Source organism: Poecilia latipinna, unplaced genomic scaffold (assembly GCF_001443285.1).
Source record: "Poecilia latipinna isolate Pla-1442-1.1 unplaced genomic scaffold, P_latipinna-1.0 Scaffold11, whole genome shotgun sequence".
In the NCBI taxonomy this organism is placed as follows: domain Eukaryota; kingdom Metazoa; phylum Chordata; class Actinopteri; order Cyprinodontiformes; family Poeciliidae; genus Poecilia; species Poecilia latipinna.
In genome coordinates this window covers 125,228-139,880 of record NW_015112627.1, presented here as the reverse complement: position 1 = coordinate 139,880, position 14,653 = coordinate 125,228, and the positions used below count along the sequence as shown (strand labels likewise).

Here is a 14,653-nt window from a genome sequence, read left to right as displayed (position 1 = left end):
GATGTGTGCTTGTGAAATTGCCTCTTGAGACACAGTTTAGGGGAAAAAGAAACTATAAAAGCATCTCAAGATTAAAGCAGCCTTTCCATCCTGCATCTTGTGTTCCTCTTTAAACGTTCATCTCTTCTTTGACGGACTGCCGAAAATGAAACATTATGACATCTAAAGCAGTTTTGAGAGAAACAGCTGAGCCCTCTTTACCCGATCTCTTCCCCTTCTGGGTCTTGTGCGTTTACTTTCAACAGCACTGAACCCTTTGTGAAGTTTTCTGGGACGGCGACATCCACAGAGTCCATCGTGATCTCTGGGGCCTCGTCCACATTGTTGACGGTCACGGTCAGGGTGGTGGTGGATTTGCTGGTGTACTCCACACCACTTTTCAGCGGCTCTGTGTTACGAGCATCGATCTGGAGGTCAAAGGTGGAATGGGACTCGAAGTCCAGAGGCTATGGAGGCAGAAAACAAACTGCTTAGAGGGGCTGGATCAAACAGGTGGACGTTGATTTTTAATTCACAATAAGTCATTTTTATTTCGACATTAAAAAAACAATGCAGCAAAAACATTTGTTAATAAGTGTTCAACTATTTTGTTGTTGTTTTGTTTCTCTTCTGCTTTTCTTCTGCTTTTTTGTTTTGTGTTTGTATTTCCTCTAATTCATGTTAAGCACTTTGAAAATGTGGTTTATAAATAAAATTACCTTTACCTTTACCTTACCATAGGGCCCCAAAGTGTCCTTAGCAACATAATTTTAGGAAGAAATACCAGAAAACAATTATTTTTCTGTCCTACCATCACAAACGTAAACACATATTTTGCTATACTCTACTGGGATCACATGTTTTGGTCAGATAAAGCTAAGATTGAGCTTTTTAGCAGCAAACAGTTCACACTGGGTTTGCCATGAAACAAATGCACATGAACACATGCACATGTACGATGGAGGATCCATGAGGCTGTGGGCCTCTTTATCCCCTCAAAGTTCTGCTAACCTTGCTGGAGAGCTTTGCTTTAAGATTCCTAATGAACCAAAAGACATTTCACCTTTGCAATGACGACATATCCGACTCCTTTGCCGTCAGATTCCACAGTGAAGACGTCTCCTTCGTTTCCGCTGGAGATGTCGAACCTGATGTAGGAGCTGCCCGTGTCGGGCTCGTCTGTGTCCGTGGCTTTGATGGTCAGCACCGTGCTGCCCACCTCAGTGTCCTCCGGCAGACTGTGGTTCCCGTACTTCAGACAGAAAGCACCCTCAGTGAGAACATCATCCAAGCAACACCACTAAAACTAAACAATGATCGCTGCACTCACGTAGCTCTCCTCAAACACGGGCTCCTCCTTGTTAACGCCGATAACCTTGATGATCACCTTGCAGATGGTGCTGAAATCTGGGTGCAAGAATTCATTAAAAGATGAAACTCTTCTAAAGTTCACCTTAAGATGTGTTTGTAAACGGTCTGAGCGTTACCTGAGTCGCTGACTTTGACATCTAGGTTGTAAATATTCTGTTCTTTCCGCTGAAGCAAACGCACCGCCTGGATTCTTCCACTGGTTTGGTCAATAGAGAAGCTCTCAGGTGAGCTGGGTGGATCTTGTGAGCTGATGGTGTAAGTCAGTAAAGATCTTATAGTTCCTGGTTGATCGTCGTCATGGGCCTCAAGATATCCCACTTCACTGCCTGAAACAAAAAAAAAAAAACAACAACAATCAGAGTAATTCAGAAACTTGATGTTAAAGGGCTCCAAAGATGCTCCAAATTAGATATATTGACCAATTAAAGCTGCTTTATGTAACTTTTATATGTAAAAAAGGTTTTTACATATTTGTTAAAATCATCACTATGCCTTCAAACAGACAATCTGTGAAAAAAATCAAGCTCCTCTGCATTCTTCATATGGACCTGCTGTCATCTGAACAAATACACCTCTCCATCACTACCGGTCAGAACCAGGAGGAGGGTCTTAACGCTGTCAATCACCCTTGAGTATGTACTAATACATACACAAGGGTGTGTGATATTCTAGTTTTAGTTTGAACATCACAAAAACCTGGCTGGAGCAATAGCGAGATGAATAAAATCTTTTGCAGCTGCCCCATTCTTGGTGTTTTGTTATGTAATAATCACAGCTTACCCATTGGCTCGTTCTCCTGGATCTCCATTTCAGTTTCCTCTTTTTCACACACAGGCTCGTTGTCGTTCACGTCCGTCACCAGAACCTGAATCTCCATGGGTGGGTCCACCTCATTGTCATTGGCGTCTTTTGCAAATACAACTAAAATGTACTGAAACAAGAGCAGAGTGATGAATGATGGAGCTTTTCTAATCCGTGTTGTTAAGGAGTATTTTCATGGCTCTGTTTTCTACCATGTCTTTATCCTCTCTGTCCAGCTCTTCTGTCAGAAGTATTTCTCCATTTTCTTTAATCTGAAAAGGGAACCTGAGCTCTCGCTCCTTCTGCACTAAAGAGTAGCTCGCATCAGGGACATTAGACTGGACCTGGATGCAGAAACAAAGCAGAGTATGAGAGTCAGGGTCTGCCTTTAGAGTTGAATTAGTGAGATCATTTTATATTTTTGTGTTCTGACCTTAGCAATAACACGAGGATAATCTCCTTTTAAGTTCTCCTCAATAGTTAACGGCCCAGGGTTGACCCACAGGTTGGGCTGCACAATAATGTGAACTCTGGCGTATGCACTCAGGGCCGTTTCTTTGGCTCCTTCCTGGTCCTGAACACGGACTAAGAGGATGTAGTCGGGATCCTCCAGAGGGTCCAAGTTACGCCTCTTCATCTCTAACCAGCAGGAAGAAAACTAAGATTAGAACCGCTGTATATCCAGGGTACAAAACCCCCCTCAAAACATTTAATTTGGTGATATTACTGTAACTTGTCTCCCTGACTGAGCTCAGATTAACACCCAATTATCCACATTTTGGTAAACTTGAATCCAAGTGTATCAAACTAAAAGATGTTAGCAGATGATTTTTAGGCCCAGACTGATTCGAGCATCTGGGATTTCAGGGAACCAACCTTGTGTCGCTACGCAGCTGAAGAATGGATTTTGTTCATACGGGATTTTCTCTCCTGGACAGTAGTCGTCAAACTTTGTTTTCAGGGAATCGATGCTCCGCTCTTCTCCCCTGGAAAACTGGACTCCTGGTTTGGCCTTCAGCATTTCTTCTCCTGTTGAAAGAGACACTGATTAAATATTGATTAGCAATATTTAATCTGAGATGCTCAAATTTAAAACTATACAGTTTCTGGCACATTTAAATTAGTAAGAGTCAAAATCACACGACAGATTCAGGAAATCTGCCTCCAATCAGCATTAATCTTGGCTGGACAGGATGATCTGTGTAATCTGGATTTACACTGCCGCTATTCTGATGGATTACAGGCAGAGAGGACAGATTACAGACTCTCCCACAGACGGTGAACCTTGCTCAGCTTTGCCCAGCCTCGGGTCTGTGCTCATGTGTGAGGATGAATTTCATTTTACCCTCTTTAGTGGTGGAGATCTCTCCGGTTTCAGGGTCAATCTGGAACAGGAAGATGTTGTTATTGTTGGGGATCTGGCTGTCCAAGCTGTAGCGCAGACGAGCGTTCGCAGTCGTGGGGTCGTCCTGGTCGGTTGCAGACACTCGGACAAACGGGTCGTCTAAGGAGACAAACAGAACCAGAGTTATGCTTATTTTACAGAGAAACATCGACAAGAGTCATTTAAAACAGGCCCTGGATCAAAGGTGGGCCTACAAAAATGATCATAGATTCTTAAATAAATAAAGAACTTTTATGTTTGACTCCTTACTGGTTTCATAATCTCAAAATAAAACAAAATAAGTAAAAATAAGAGAGAGATTCACAGCTAATGTGAGCAAATCTGTGGACAGGATAATTACTAGTCCTTAACTCCACAAATCTGGCCTTAATAAAAGACTGTAAAGAAGAAAATCAATGTTAAAGTACATTTTCTTACGTTTTGTATAATATTAGATATTTATGGATTACAATAGGCTTTATTTTGGCGAGTTGATCAATCTACTGAAGTAAAACAAAAGCCTGTATTTTAAGATATATAAAATTGTTGGTATATTTTGAAACTTATTAAATGTCTCAAATATGCATAAAAATAACAACTCTTCAACAGCAGAAGAAATTAAAGATCCTATGATGAAGACTGATGAAAATTCACCTGGTTTTCTCCTTTCCCGAATCGTAGCTGTGTAGCTTTCTGGATTGAAGCGTGGAGGGTTGTTGTTTACATCCAAAACATTTATTTTCACAGTTATTGGGCCGGCCACTGCATCCTCATCTGCCATTCCCTCCACCTGGATGTAAACACACACCATGCTGCTCATGAGCTGCGTCTCCACCACAAATCATGAGTTTTTAATGCTTGAATAAAAGACAGAGTTTATTACGGTGAACTCGTGGCTGGTCGTCTGAGACCAATCGAGAGGTTTGTCCAGGTAAAGCCAGCCGTCCTTGGACATTTTAAAGATTTCCATGCCTTCTCCGTTCACGCTGAAACTAGTAACACCTTCAGGGACCTCAAACTAAACAGTGGAAAACGGGAAATACAGGAAAACAAAGATTAGACTCAATACAAAGATATATTTCTCTCTTTGTTCTTAAATTTATAAAACGTACCACAGAGACCTGACAGAGTGACTTTTTCAGCTTATTCAAAAGGTTACAAGAAAACTTAGATTATGACTAATTTTATCACCAGCTGTAATTTTCCTCTCAGTTAAGGTCTTATACTTTCTGTGTTGGATTTGTGCTATTAGCTTGTGATTTTAGAGCTTTACAGTTTAGAAACGTTGGTTTCTTTCGCTCCCCGTCACATTTTATTCACTACTTTTTATTACAGCGACAAATTAATCGAAAAAAACTTTCTAAACCTAACCTGTAATGTGAGTACATTTATTTAGTGGGATAAAAAAAAAAAGAATCCCCTGTTAAAGGAAATAATTTTTAAAATAAATTCATCAGTGAGACAATAAATGGTACAGTCAACAATTAAAAAATAATCAGAGGTTATGAAAACCTTTCATTAATAATACACAACTTTCTTGTTCTGGGGTATAAATATGAGGTGAAGCAGAGGCCCACTTCTCTTAGGAACACTTAAAAAATGGAAAAGATGTGTAAACGTAACAGAATGTTAAGGTAAATGTGTGCTGAATTTGGCAAGTCGGAAAATGACAATAAAAATAGCTATTTGGACAATTATCACGACAAACAGAGATGATAAATAACGTAAAAACAAATCTCTAAAGCTTCATGTTAGTCGTCTAAAACATTTTTAGCATGGGTGCGATTAAATCTGTTTTCACTGTAAAATCCATAAAGGAGCAAAAAAAAAAAATTACACTTTGGACATCTGAAAATCTATTTCTAACATGGAATACATTAAAAAACAGAAAAATCATGTTTGCTTTCACTTTCTAAGTTTATCACATTTCTTCTAAGAAGCAGGTTTACGAAAAAAAAAAAAGCAAAAAAGCTCAACCCAAAGAGCTTCCACTGACAAGGTGCTTTGAATGCAGCATGTTTACAAGTTGAAAGTGGTTGGAGATAAATTGGGGAAGGACTAAATATAGAGGAAATAAAAAATACAAACATGGTGATCAGTAGAAAATGATCATGACTCAATGCTAAGTTGGCCCTCAACTGCAAAAACAACCCAAATAGAGTTCATTCACCAGAATAACTCAAGGACTCCTGGTACTCTGGCTTCTCTTCATGTTGAAGAAACAAACTTGTAGAGAGATTTTTTTTGCACATGGTCAGAAAAATTACTTAAGAAAGGATTTTGTTTAACTGGATTTGGCCGTTTTTCAGTGTAAAGAAGTCTTCATACAAATGCACATCACGCTTTGCAGATTTTGTTTGTCTAAATTAAAAAAACATGGATTGTTTTCCTTCCACTTCAAAATTATGTGCAACTATTTCTGTGGGTCTGTCACACACTGTTCCACTGAAATACATCAAAGCTTGTAGTTAAGATGTGAAGAAGTTCAAGGGGTGTGAATACATTTCCAATGCATGTTGCTGTTTATCAATTAACCACATCTTTACGTGTTTATTTGAGACTTTTGTAAATAATAATTACAATAACAAACAAAAACTCCCAGTTTCAGCATTTGGTATTTTGTCTTTTTTTTTTTTTTCAAGTTTATTTAACTCTGGTTTCCTATCTAGACGTTTTGGACGATCCAAACTTCCCTGATCTTTTCCCTCGTGTGTTTTACCTGATGCACCGGATAAGGCACTGGCGTTGCCTCTTTCACATCTAATGTAACGTCCACAAACGGGCCCTTCAGCTCCTCCAGGTCCATCCCTGCAGCCTGTCGAGGCATGAAGAGACGGGTCAATCATTCTCAAGTACAGCAGAGCTGAAAGTACAACTAAAAGTCACACAGAGGCGACGTTAATCTGGTCAAACATTGAGGGCAGTTATTTATTGAGCCAAAAATGCTTTCTACATCCCTGTTGAGCGCAGAAGAGCAAAGTCTGAAGACAAACTGCAGATTAAAGCTTCCTTTAAAGGCGTATCATCACACAGAGAATAGCCGCGGTACATTAAAACGCTCCTCTGACGCTCCAGATGTAAGCACTAACACACATCATTAACAGCTTCATGGTTGAGATGAATATGTATCAAGGGCCGGCAGAGGCAGCAGTTGGCGGTGCTATGTACTCACAATGCTGAGCAGGAACGGGAGCAACAACAGATGCACCATGGGTGTCATTACCACAGGCTGCGAAGGAGGAGGAAGAGGAGGCGAGGTGGGAGAAGGGAGCAAGAAAAAGAAAAGTGACAAAATCAAAACGGATTTCAAGCAACCAAAAGCATCTAATCTCTTTTACCTCGGCACTTTACCAGGTGTCTGCATGCTTGTTGTGTAAAAATGCTTTAATCTGTGTAAAATGGCTCACTTAAATCACTTATTTCAACTCAGAAACAAGTTACACATGACTTTAATATGAATAAATTTGCTGTTTTCAGCTCTGGGGATTTTATACCAAGGTTGCCAAAGTTCAGCATCTTCTACATGTTTACAGGAAACTTCATTATAGCTACTGATGGTTCATTTAAGGCCTAAAATCCAAGTCTAAGAGTCCAAGTCTAACACTTTGATTTCAATTACCTAGAGAAACTAAATGAATCAACTTTATAGGGACAAAATATTCTTAGGTGTAAACATGAGGTTTGTTGTGCTGCATCATGGGTCTTGCAGTTTTGTCTATTTCCTCATTCACAGCAACAAGTTACTGAGTGAATAAATATCATTGTATGCTTTTATATTTACAAATGTTGACAGAAGGAGGAGAGAAAAAGCATCTAAATGTATCATATTACTGCAATGCCTGGCCATATTTAAGCATTTAAGGTTATTTAAGACTCTGAAGAAACACATTTTTATCTTCTATCTTCAGCACAATGAGTCACTGATTCACAAAGACATCGGCTACACCAAAAGGAAATTTGTCCTTGAGTCTGCACGTGTGCACACTCGGAGCTGAATGGGAGCTTTAAGTTCACAGAGACTCCACCTTCCTGGTGAATCAGCGACCTGCCCTGCAGAACAAACTGAAAGCCAGCTGGTTTTCTGTCCTGTAAATCAGATCCTGCAGGGTTGAACTGTGACAGGCCGTTTAAAGATCCCTGCAGGGTCATATTTTAATACTGCCTGAATGGCTACAATAAAGTTTAAATGTGTATATATATGGACCAGTGTGATGAAGAATGATCCATGTGGGATTCGTTTTATTAAAAACAACCCAGCCTGACATGAACTTTGGCAGATTTACAGCATAAAAGCTCAGTTGAGATCACATATTGTGGTAGATTACTGTTTGAATAAATGTAAACAGAAATACATATGACTACAGAAACACAAATAATAAGAAACCTGAACAAAATTAAAACAATGTAATTACTAGAATGGTTTTTCTTTTATATGAATATGATGGTAAAGCCCCTGGTTTGGGACTTGCAGGTGAAGGAGTCGAGTGAAGTCGACCCATTTAGTGAAGGTGACATTGACTCTTGGCTGATGACCTTTTCTGATGACAACACACTTAGTATCAGCACAATCACCAGAGACTCCTAAGTAAAAAAAAAAAACCTTGTTCTTTGAACATTGTTCTACTATTGAACATCAGATTTAATAAAATAATCAGTCTGTTTATTGGTTCAATTTCACCTCACTGGTTACACCCTATCTATCTATCTATCCATATATATATATATATATATGGGTCAGTTTCATAAAAATCAAATAAGGAAGTGATTTGCTGTGAAGATTTAACTCTGAAACTGAAACTTAGAACGGCAGCACAATACAAGGATTTCAGATTATCTCTTAAACCTTCAGCACAATGACTAAACAGTCAAAATTCACCATTTATTATGATAAATACAACATTTTTATGCATTTAGTAGCACATATAAGAAGCAACCTCAAAAGCAAATCAGCAGGAGTTCATATATGCCAACACCTTGTTCTCGGCCTCGCCAAAGTCAAGTCAAGATCACAGTAATCTGGCAATAATCTGAAAATGCTTGACAAATGTACCAAATAATCTACCAAAGTCAATTCGAGCAGCTCTGTTTCCCTCTATTTTACACCCTAAAGAAGTTCAGCTTCAGCAGGCCGAACCCTGACACAGAGAGCGAGACAGAGGAGACAGAAGTGACTTACCTTACAGCGGCGACCAAGTGAGCCAAACCTCAGAGCGATCTGAACAGCTTCATCCCTCTGGTCAAACGTTAACCCGGGTGTTAACCATCGTGTTTTATTGGACCTAATGATTGTCTAATCAGCCTGCCTGTATACGCAGCCGGCCAATGAGGGGGGAGCTCACCTGCTTGACAGAGACAGGAAGAGCAGGACATTGAGACATACAGAAGACAAGCCCATTATCACTTGATATTAGCTGTGAGCTTCACAGTTTGACTCAAACACAGGAAGAGTTCTTTTTTTAATCAACGGGAAACAAAAGCAACCGATTCGCAGGCCAATCCTTTGAAGGATTAGCAATTGTTAATCATCACATAGTGTGATTGTGAACAAAAGTTTAAAACAGGACAAAACAATGTATGAAATACAGGAATTTCCTAAGCAGCTCAGAGATCTAACTTTCTAATTATTTCCCCTCAGACTTTGCCCTCTGGACCTCGGCCCTTTTTCTTGGGAGATTTTCCATTGGAGGCACAGCTGATAAGGAGCCGTGCGCTGAGACCAAGGGACGGACAGATTACTCAGACAGTCTGTTGCTTCATAAGACTCTAAGAAGTCATCTGCAAGGTGCAGAAGGTCACGGCACGCATGAAACTATTAGAAAGTTTGACCTCAAGCTCTCAACATCAGCTGCTCCAAGTCTTCCTGCGTACCGGAAGCATCAAATGTCAGAAACTTCCTGCAGCTGGGTGGAAATCTTTGTTTTTGTGTGTTGCAGCTCCAGTGGGAGGTTTGACTTTAATCATCATGGGAATGAAAGCTTCGTTTTTTCATCGCAACAGAAAGATTCATCTGAACTGTTGGTGGGATGAAATTTTAACAAAATTGTCTTTCTGCAAATTCACAGTAAGAAAATGACTGGACAATGTCGCTGCGGATTTTCTCAACTCGTATTTATAGAAACTGTCAAAAAGTTGGGGAAATACCCCGATAAATATTTGGTGAAATATCCCACTTTTAGTTAGACTCATCTGAAAAAACTGACTGACCAAAGCGAATTATTTTAAAAATTAAGATATGTACTATCTTTAACAATGAAGCATCTATTAAAAAGTCTGGAAATATTTTTTCTTCATACTCTATTTTTTTTTTTATTTAACTTATCCAGACCTCAAATTACTTTCTTTTAAACCCAGAAAAACAAACACTTGAAGGCTTGATAAAAATGTGCAGCTACTTCTCCTCTGGAGTCATCTTCATGGTCGCACATGAAAACACTGAGCTGCTTGGAGAACTCAAGCTTAGACTCCATCACCTAAAACATGAGGCGAACCGTCAAGCACAGCAGTGGCAGCATCATGCTCTGACGCTTGAGAATCGAATAATGAAAAAAGGAATAAGCACTCGGACTCAGCGGCTAAATAGTTCAACTTTGACACAGTCTTGCTTGACGTGACGCTAAACACTCAAAATTTGTTCTTGGACGGACGGAGCGGGCTCACATCAATTTACCAAAGCTCAAATCTAATGGGAATGATGCGGCCTCTGGTTAAAATCTGGAAACCGTTTTGCCAAGCAGAGAGGATGTAGTTATGCTGCATGAAGCCTGATCCCATCCTGAGCCGAGAGCTTTGCAAGCTAAGCTAAGAAAACGGTGCGGATCCACTGAATCAGGCTGTGAGCGAATCCCCTGTTTGATTGGCTCAATATTCAAACCGCAGTGCTGAAGGTTCAGCAGATGATGCCATGAATTCAGATGGAAGTGACTCTGTTATGTAAAGGATTGGACTGCATGAACGCCAGCATGCTCACAGCCATCTGCTTGCTTTCCCTGAAATCCTCGTACGGATCGCACAGCAAATGCTGCCTTGGCAACAGACTCTTCCAATTATTTTCCACCTTTGAGACAAAGTTCAAGTTTAGAATCTGAGCTTGAAGTTCAGCGTCGCTCTGTGACCCGAATCCCGGCCGGTTGTTGAATTTTTTTCCTTCCTTGAAATGACACGCAACGAGGGGACAGTTTCTGTTTCTCAGCCTTACCGCCACCGCCTGACTCATCCTTTATCAGCTCAGTTGTGTCGCGGTTAAATCCTACTAGTGTGAATCCTTTGTGTGCTAAAGATGAGTCATCCATTTTGATTTCTCGTCAACGACGTTGAAAAGACACACAAAAGGCAGGCCCTGCTGCGCTTTCTTCCAAGCAGAAACATCACTTTATTTCTTCAAACAGTGATTCAAAGTTGCAAAAGACAACACAGCATCGACTTGCTCTTACAGTTAGCGCATAAAACACTGCAGCATAAATCAAAACTAAACGTTTAAGTATCACACAGGTCTTAAAAAAACACATGCAAGGGTATTTTTAGTGATTTACGCACTTGTAAATGAAAAAAGTAAGAAGAAAGAAAACAATAAAAATAACTTTGTTTTCTTAGTTTCTTCTAAATGTCCCATAACTTGTGACATCACTGTGAACTGCAGTCCACTCAGACTGTCAACAGCTTGGCGCAGACCTCCACCTCCACCTGAACGGAGGGCGGAAGGTGAACGCCAACTCTGAGTTCGTCGGGAGGCAGGAAATGTCCCCTCCACCTCCGTCCACGGCTGCTTTTCTGCAGCCTTCAACCCGACTCATCTGCTCAGGTGTTTCCCCCACCTGCATTCAGGTTTGGTCTACAGCACTGACAGATTGTGGCAGGACTTGGATTTGAGCCAGAACGCCATGCTGGGATTGTTCTTCGCCACCACCCTGTCGAGGAAACGCTTGGCCCTGACCGGAAGGCTCTCTCTGCGTTTGTCGCAGTGGACGCGCCTGCGGCGTCTGCTGTCGTCTTTGGAGTCTCGCCGCAGGCGCAGCTGTCTCACGATGCCGTAGAAAGCCTCCCAGACGTTGTGCTGCATGGCGGCCGAGGTCTCGATGAACTTGCAGTCAAACACCGCGGCGGAAGCGCGGGCCTCTGGAAAAACAACAAAATGATTCGCTCAAAAAAAAACCCTTCAGATGTCTTTGAACTTGGAAAAACCACAACCACACAAATGTTGATGTGTTTTATGTGATGGATGAGCAAAAACCTTCAAGTGTAATAATTGCAACTCTGGCTGAATGTTTGGCTCCTACCCAGTCTCCTGCCTTTTGGTGCCTTCAACATGTTTTCTGACAGATTTGCCCCATAATCAGCTCAATCAACTCACCACACATCACATCCAACAAGTAAAGAACGATCTGGTACGCACCTTTACCCAAGAAGTTTTAACTCCACAGCTTGAGGGAAACGACAAAGGGACGCAACTTTGTACTTTCTGAGTTGTATGACATTAGGCCCTTTTATAGGCCCAAATGAATTGTATTAAAGTTTGGGGATTTTTACAAATATAATCAATACTCAAGTATTTGAAAATTAAGAAATTATATTAATTATTTTGGGAACAACATAGAGATGCTGCTCTGGGGATGAATTAAACCTACCAGGCATCAATTAATGTATAGAACTATCTGTTATTACCCATTATATTGTAATTTGAATTGGTAGAATTATTTTTGTGGTGGTTTGGGTACCAAACTGTCTCCAGCCCAGGGGCCCCACATCCTTGTAAATCCGGCCCTGCACACAGGTCTCCTCATGGCTTTCTTACTTCCTTATCTTTCATTAAGGCCAGATTTGTAGAGTGAATGACTAATTGTCAACATTTGGAAATAATTTCCATTCACTTCACACTTATGTGCAATGTTTTGCCAGCCCATCACGTAAAATTAATTAAAAAATGCTTAGAAATGTGCGACAGATACGAAAAAATGTTCAAGAGTAAAGATCATTTCTCCAGTGTCTTCTTACCGCTTGTCGACACTTCTCTCCGCCTCACCAGGTCGCACTTGTTCCCCACCAGGATTATGGGTGTGTGGCGGGCAGGACGAAAGCGACGTAGGGTTATCCGGAGCTCTGAAGCTCGCAGGAAGGATGCCCGGTCAGTGATGGAGTACAACAGCAGGTAGGCGTCGCCTATCTGCATGAAGCTCTCCTGGGTCCACTCATCACCTTTCTGCAAAGATTACAAAGAGTTGAAATCTGAAACACTGCAAGTCCATCTGATAGAGTCGCCTTTAAGCCATGATCAATGGAACATTGACCTACATGTATATTTCTGGTTTTGATGATGGAACTCAATAAATTGCAATGTTTGTTCTCAAATTGGTGACTGTGTGATGTTTTTAAAGCACTTTGAACTGCCTTGTTGCTGATGTGTGCTGTACAAATAAACTTGACTGATGAAATAAAGTGCATCCAGGCTGAAATGTGGCCAACATTTCTCACCTCTGCATCCCAGGTATCCAACAGGAGTATAGTTGCAGCCTCTCCATCAACTTCAATTTCCTTCTCAGCCACTTCATCTGGAAATAAACATGAATTTTAAGTTTTATTCTAATAAAAAAAAGATACCCTATTAGTAATTCAATTATTAATATATTTTAAAAGTTTGAATTGTTGTAGTAATTTAAACATGTCATACCTCCACACAGCTCGCAGTCGTCGCTGTCCATGCTGTCCGCTGCGCCGGCGAAGATGCTGGCGAACGCCGTCTTCCCGACGCCGCTGGCCCCCAGCAGCACCACCCTGTACGGGCTCCCGGGCTCCACCGAGCCCCCGGCGGAGTCAACGGAGATAACCGAGTCCGACGACGACCAGCTCCCGCGGCTTCCGTCCGACTCGCCAGCGGAACTGGCGCAGGACTTGGAGCGGGAGATGCACGCAGGGACCCGGGCGAGGAGGCCGTCCGGGAGGAGGTGGCTGCCCGGGTCGCAGATGCTCCAGCGGTGGAGCTCCGTCTGGAGGCGGAGGCTGTGCCGCCGCACACTGGAGAGCATGGTGGTGGTGGTTTAGGGTGAAGCGGTGAGAGCCCTGAATGGTGTTTAAACTAATTTTTTCGGGGAAAACACACCCAAAAGTAAGTCTTTTTCTGAAGAAATCTGCTTTACTGGGTGTGACATTAGCAGTGTTTCTTCATCAGGTTTCTTTGGCCGAGGTGAAGTAAGTTGTGCATCGCCAAAGATTGGTAAATCCCGGAGCGACTTGTCCAGCTGGTGTGTCGTTTCTGTGTCCTCTGCCTCCTGTCTCGGTAATCTGCTGCTCTGTGCTCTGCTGGGGTTTCCCTGCAGGCTTTATATAGGGGGCGTACTGTTTTGATTCACGTCCACATGAGAGAGGCGCTTCATCTGTGTTAGTTTTCCTCCCCAAAAAGAGATTGAGGGATCTAAGCTTTCAACAATCCAGTTCTGCAAAGATTACAACTATTTCACGTTTAAAGATTATTCAAGTGTAAGCGCAGATTGGCGTGTTAAACTTTTACTGTTAAAATTTACGTTTCCACATACAGATGGGACAATTTTTTTGTTTATTTGGCTGTTATACAATGTTAACAACTAAAAGGTAATACTAATGTATTAGATCACAACCTCTGCATCCACATCAGGAAAAATTAAGCTGTTACTTCACGGAGTCACTAAATTTCTACTTATGGAAACATCTCTACTTGGTCAGGTTTTAGATATGGAAACCATTTGGATGGAAAAAGAATAAAGGAGGGATGGAGGGATGATAAACAAGCAGAAAGATGAACAAAGAGATGGATTTTTGGATGTATGGATGGTTTGTTAGAGGGCCAAACACGGATAGATTGATGAACGATGGATGGACGGATGGATTGCTGGAATGATGGATGCATGAGTTAATACGGTTACAAATTAATATGAGTGGACGGATACAAGGCAGTATTGACTGGACGTATAAATTCACAGACATCATGGACACTGTATGGTTTACTCACCATTAACTCTGATAAAACAATCAGCTCTATATTAAGAATGCAATTTCCATTTTGGGTTTACACCTTCTGAAATGTCAAATTTTATAAGATATAAGGCATAAATACAGGTCCTTCTCAAAAAATTAGCATACTGTGATAAAGTT

At 41.2% G+C, this 14,653-nt stretch overlaps 2 protein-coding genes across 2 annotated transcripts in view; both read right to left on the bottom strand.

Moving 5' to 3' along the window:
- The window catches only part of cdh17 (cadherin 17, LI cadherin (liver-intestine)), a 15,687-nt gene extending 6,909 nt beyond the window's left edge, over positions 1-8,778 (bottom strand). Inside the window, exons 1-14 of the mRNA XM_015029831.1 lie at positions 8,712-8,778; positions 6,708-6,764; positions 6,255-6,350; positions 4,419-4,553; positions 4,190-4,325; positions 3,497-3,655; positions 3,028-3,180; positions 2,585-2,790; positions 2,364-2,495; positions 2,131-2,281; positions 1,467-1,676; positions 1,310-1,386; positions 1,043-1,231; positions 202-446 (exon numbers count right to left, since the gene is read on the bottom strand). Of these exons, the coding sequence (XP_014885317.1) occupies positions 202-446; positions 1,043-1,231; positions 1,310-1,386; positions 1,467-1,676; positions 2,131-2,281; positions 2,364-2,495; positions 2,585-2,790; positions 3,028-3,180; positions 3,497-3,655; positions 4,190-4,325; positions 4,419-4,553; positions 6,255-6,350; positions 6,708-6,755 (1,937 nt within the window). The 5' untranslated portion in view covers positions 6,756-6,764; positions 8,712-8,778. The remainder of the gene's footprint in view (positions 1-201; positions 447-1,042; positions 1,232-1,309; positions 1,387-1,466; positions 1,677-2,130; positions 2,282-2,363; positions 2,496-2,584; positions 2,791-3,027; positions 3,181-3,496; positions 3,656-4,189; positions 4,326-4,418; positions 4,554-6,254; positions 6,351-6,707; positions 6,765-8,711) is intronic.
- A 2,092-nt stretch (positions 8,779-10,870) lies between these two features.
- On the bottom strand, positions 10,871-14,094 carry gem (GTP binding protein overexpressed in skeletal muscle). Its single transcript, XM_015029819.1, has 4 exons — positions 13,197-14,094; positions 13,001-13,077; positions 12,524-12,728; positions 10,871-11,647 (listed from the first exon to the last, which is right to left on the bottom strand). The coding sequence occupies exons 1-4, from the start codon at positions 13,549-13,551 to the stop codon at positions 11,364-11,366; spliced, it is 921 nt and encodes a 306-aa protein (XP_014885305.1). The 5' UTR covers positions 13,552-14,094; the 3' UTR covers positions 10,871-11,363.
- Positions 14,095-14,653: the final 559 nt, after the last annotated feature.

Coding starts and splice junctions, on each gene's coding strand:
- gem (XM_015029819.1), bottom strand. CDS start 13,551: ATGCTCTCCAGTGTGCGGCGGCACAGCCTCCGCCTCCAGACGGAGCTC. Junction 12,729..13,000: donor TGGATACCTGGGATGCAGAG/GTGAGAAATGTT, acceptor TAATCTTTGCAG/AAAGGTGATGAGTGGACCCA. Junction 11,648..12,523: donor GAGAGAAGTGTCGACAAGCG/GTAAGAAGACAC, acceptor TTGTTTTTCCAG/AGGCCCGCGCTTCCGCCGCG.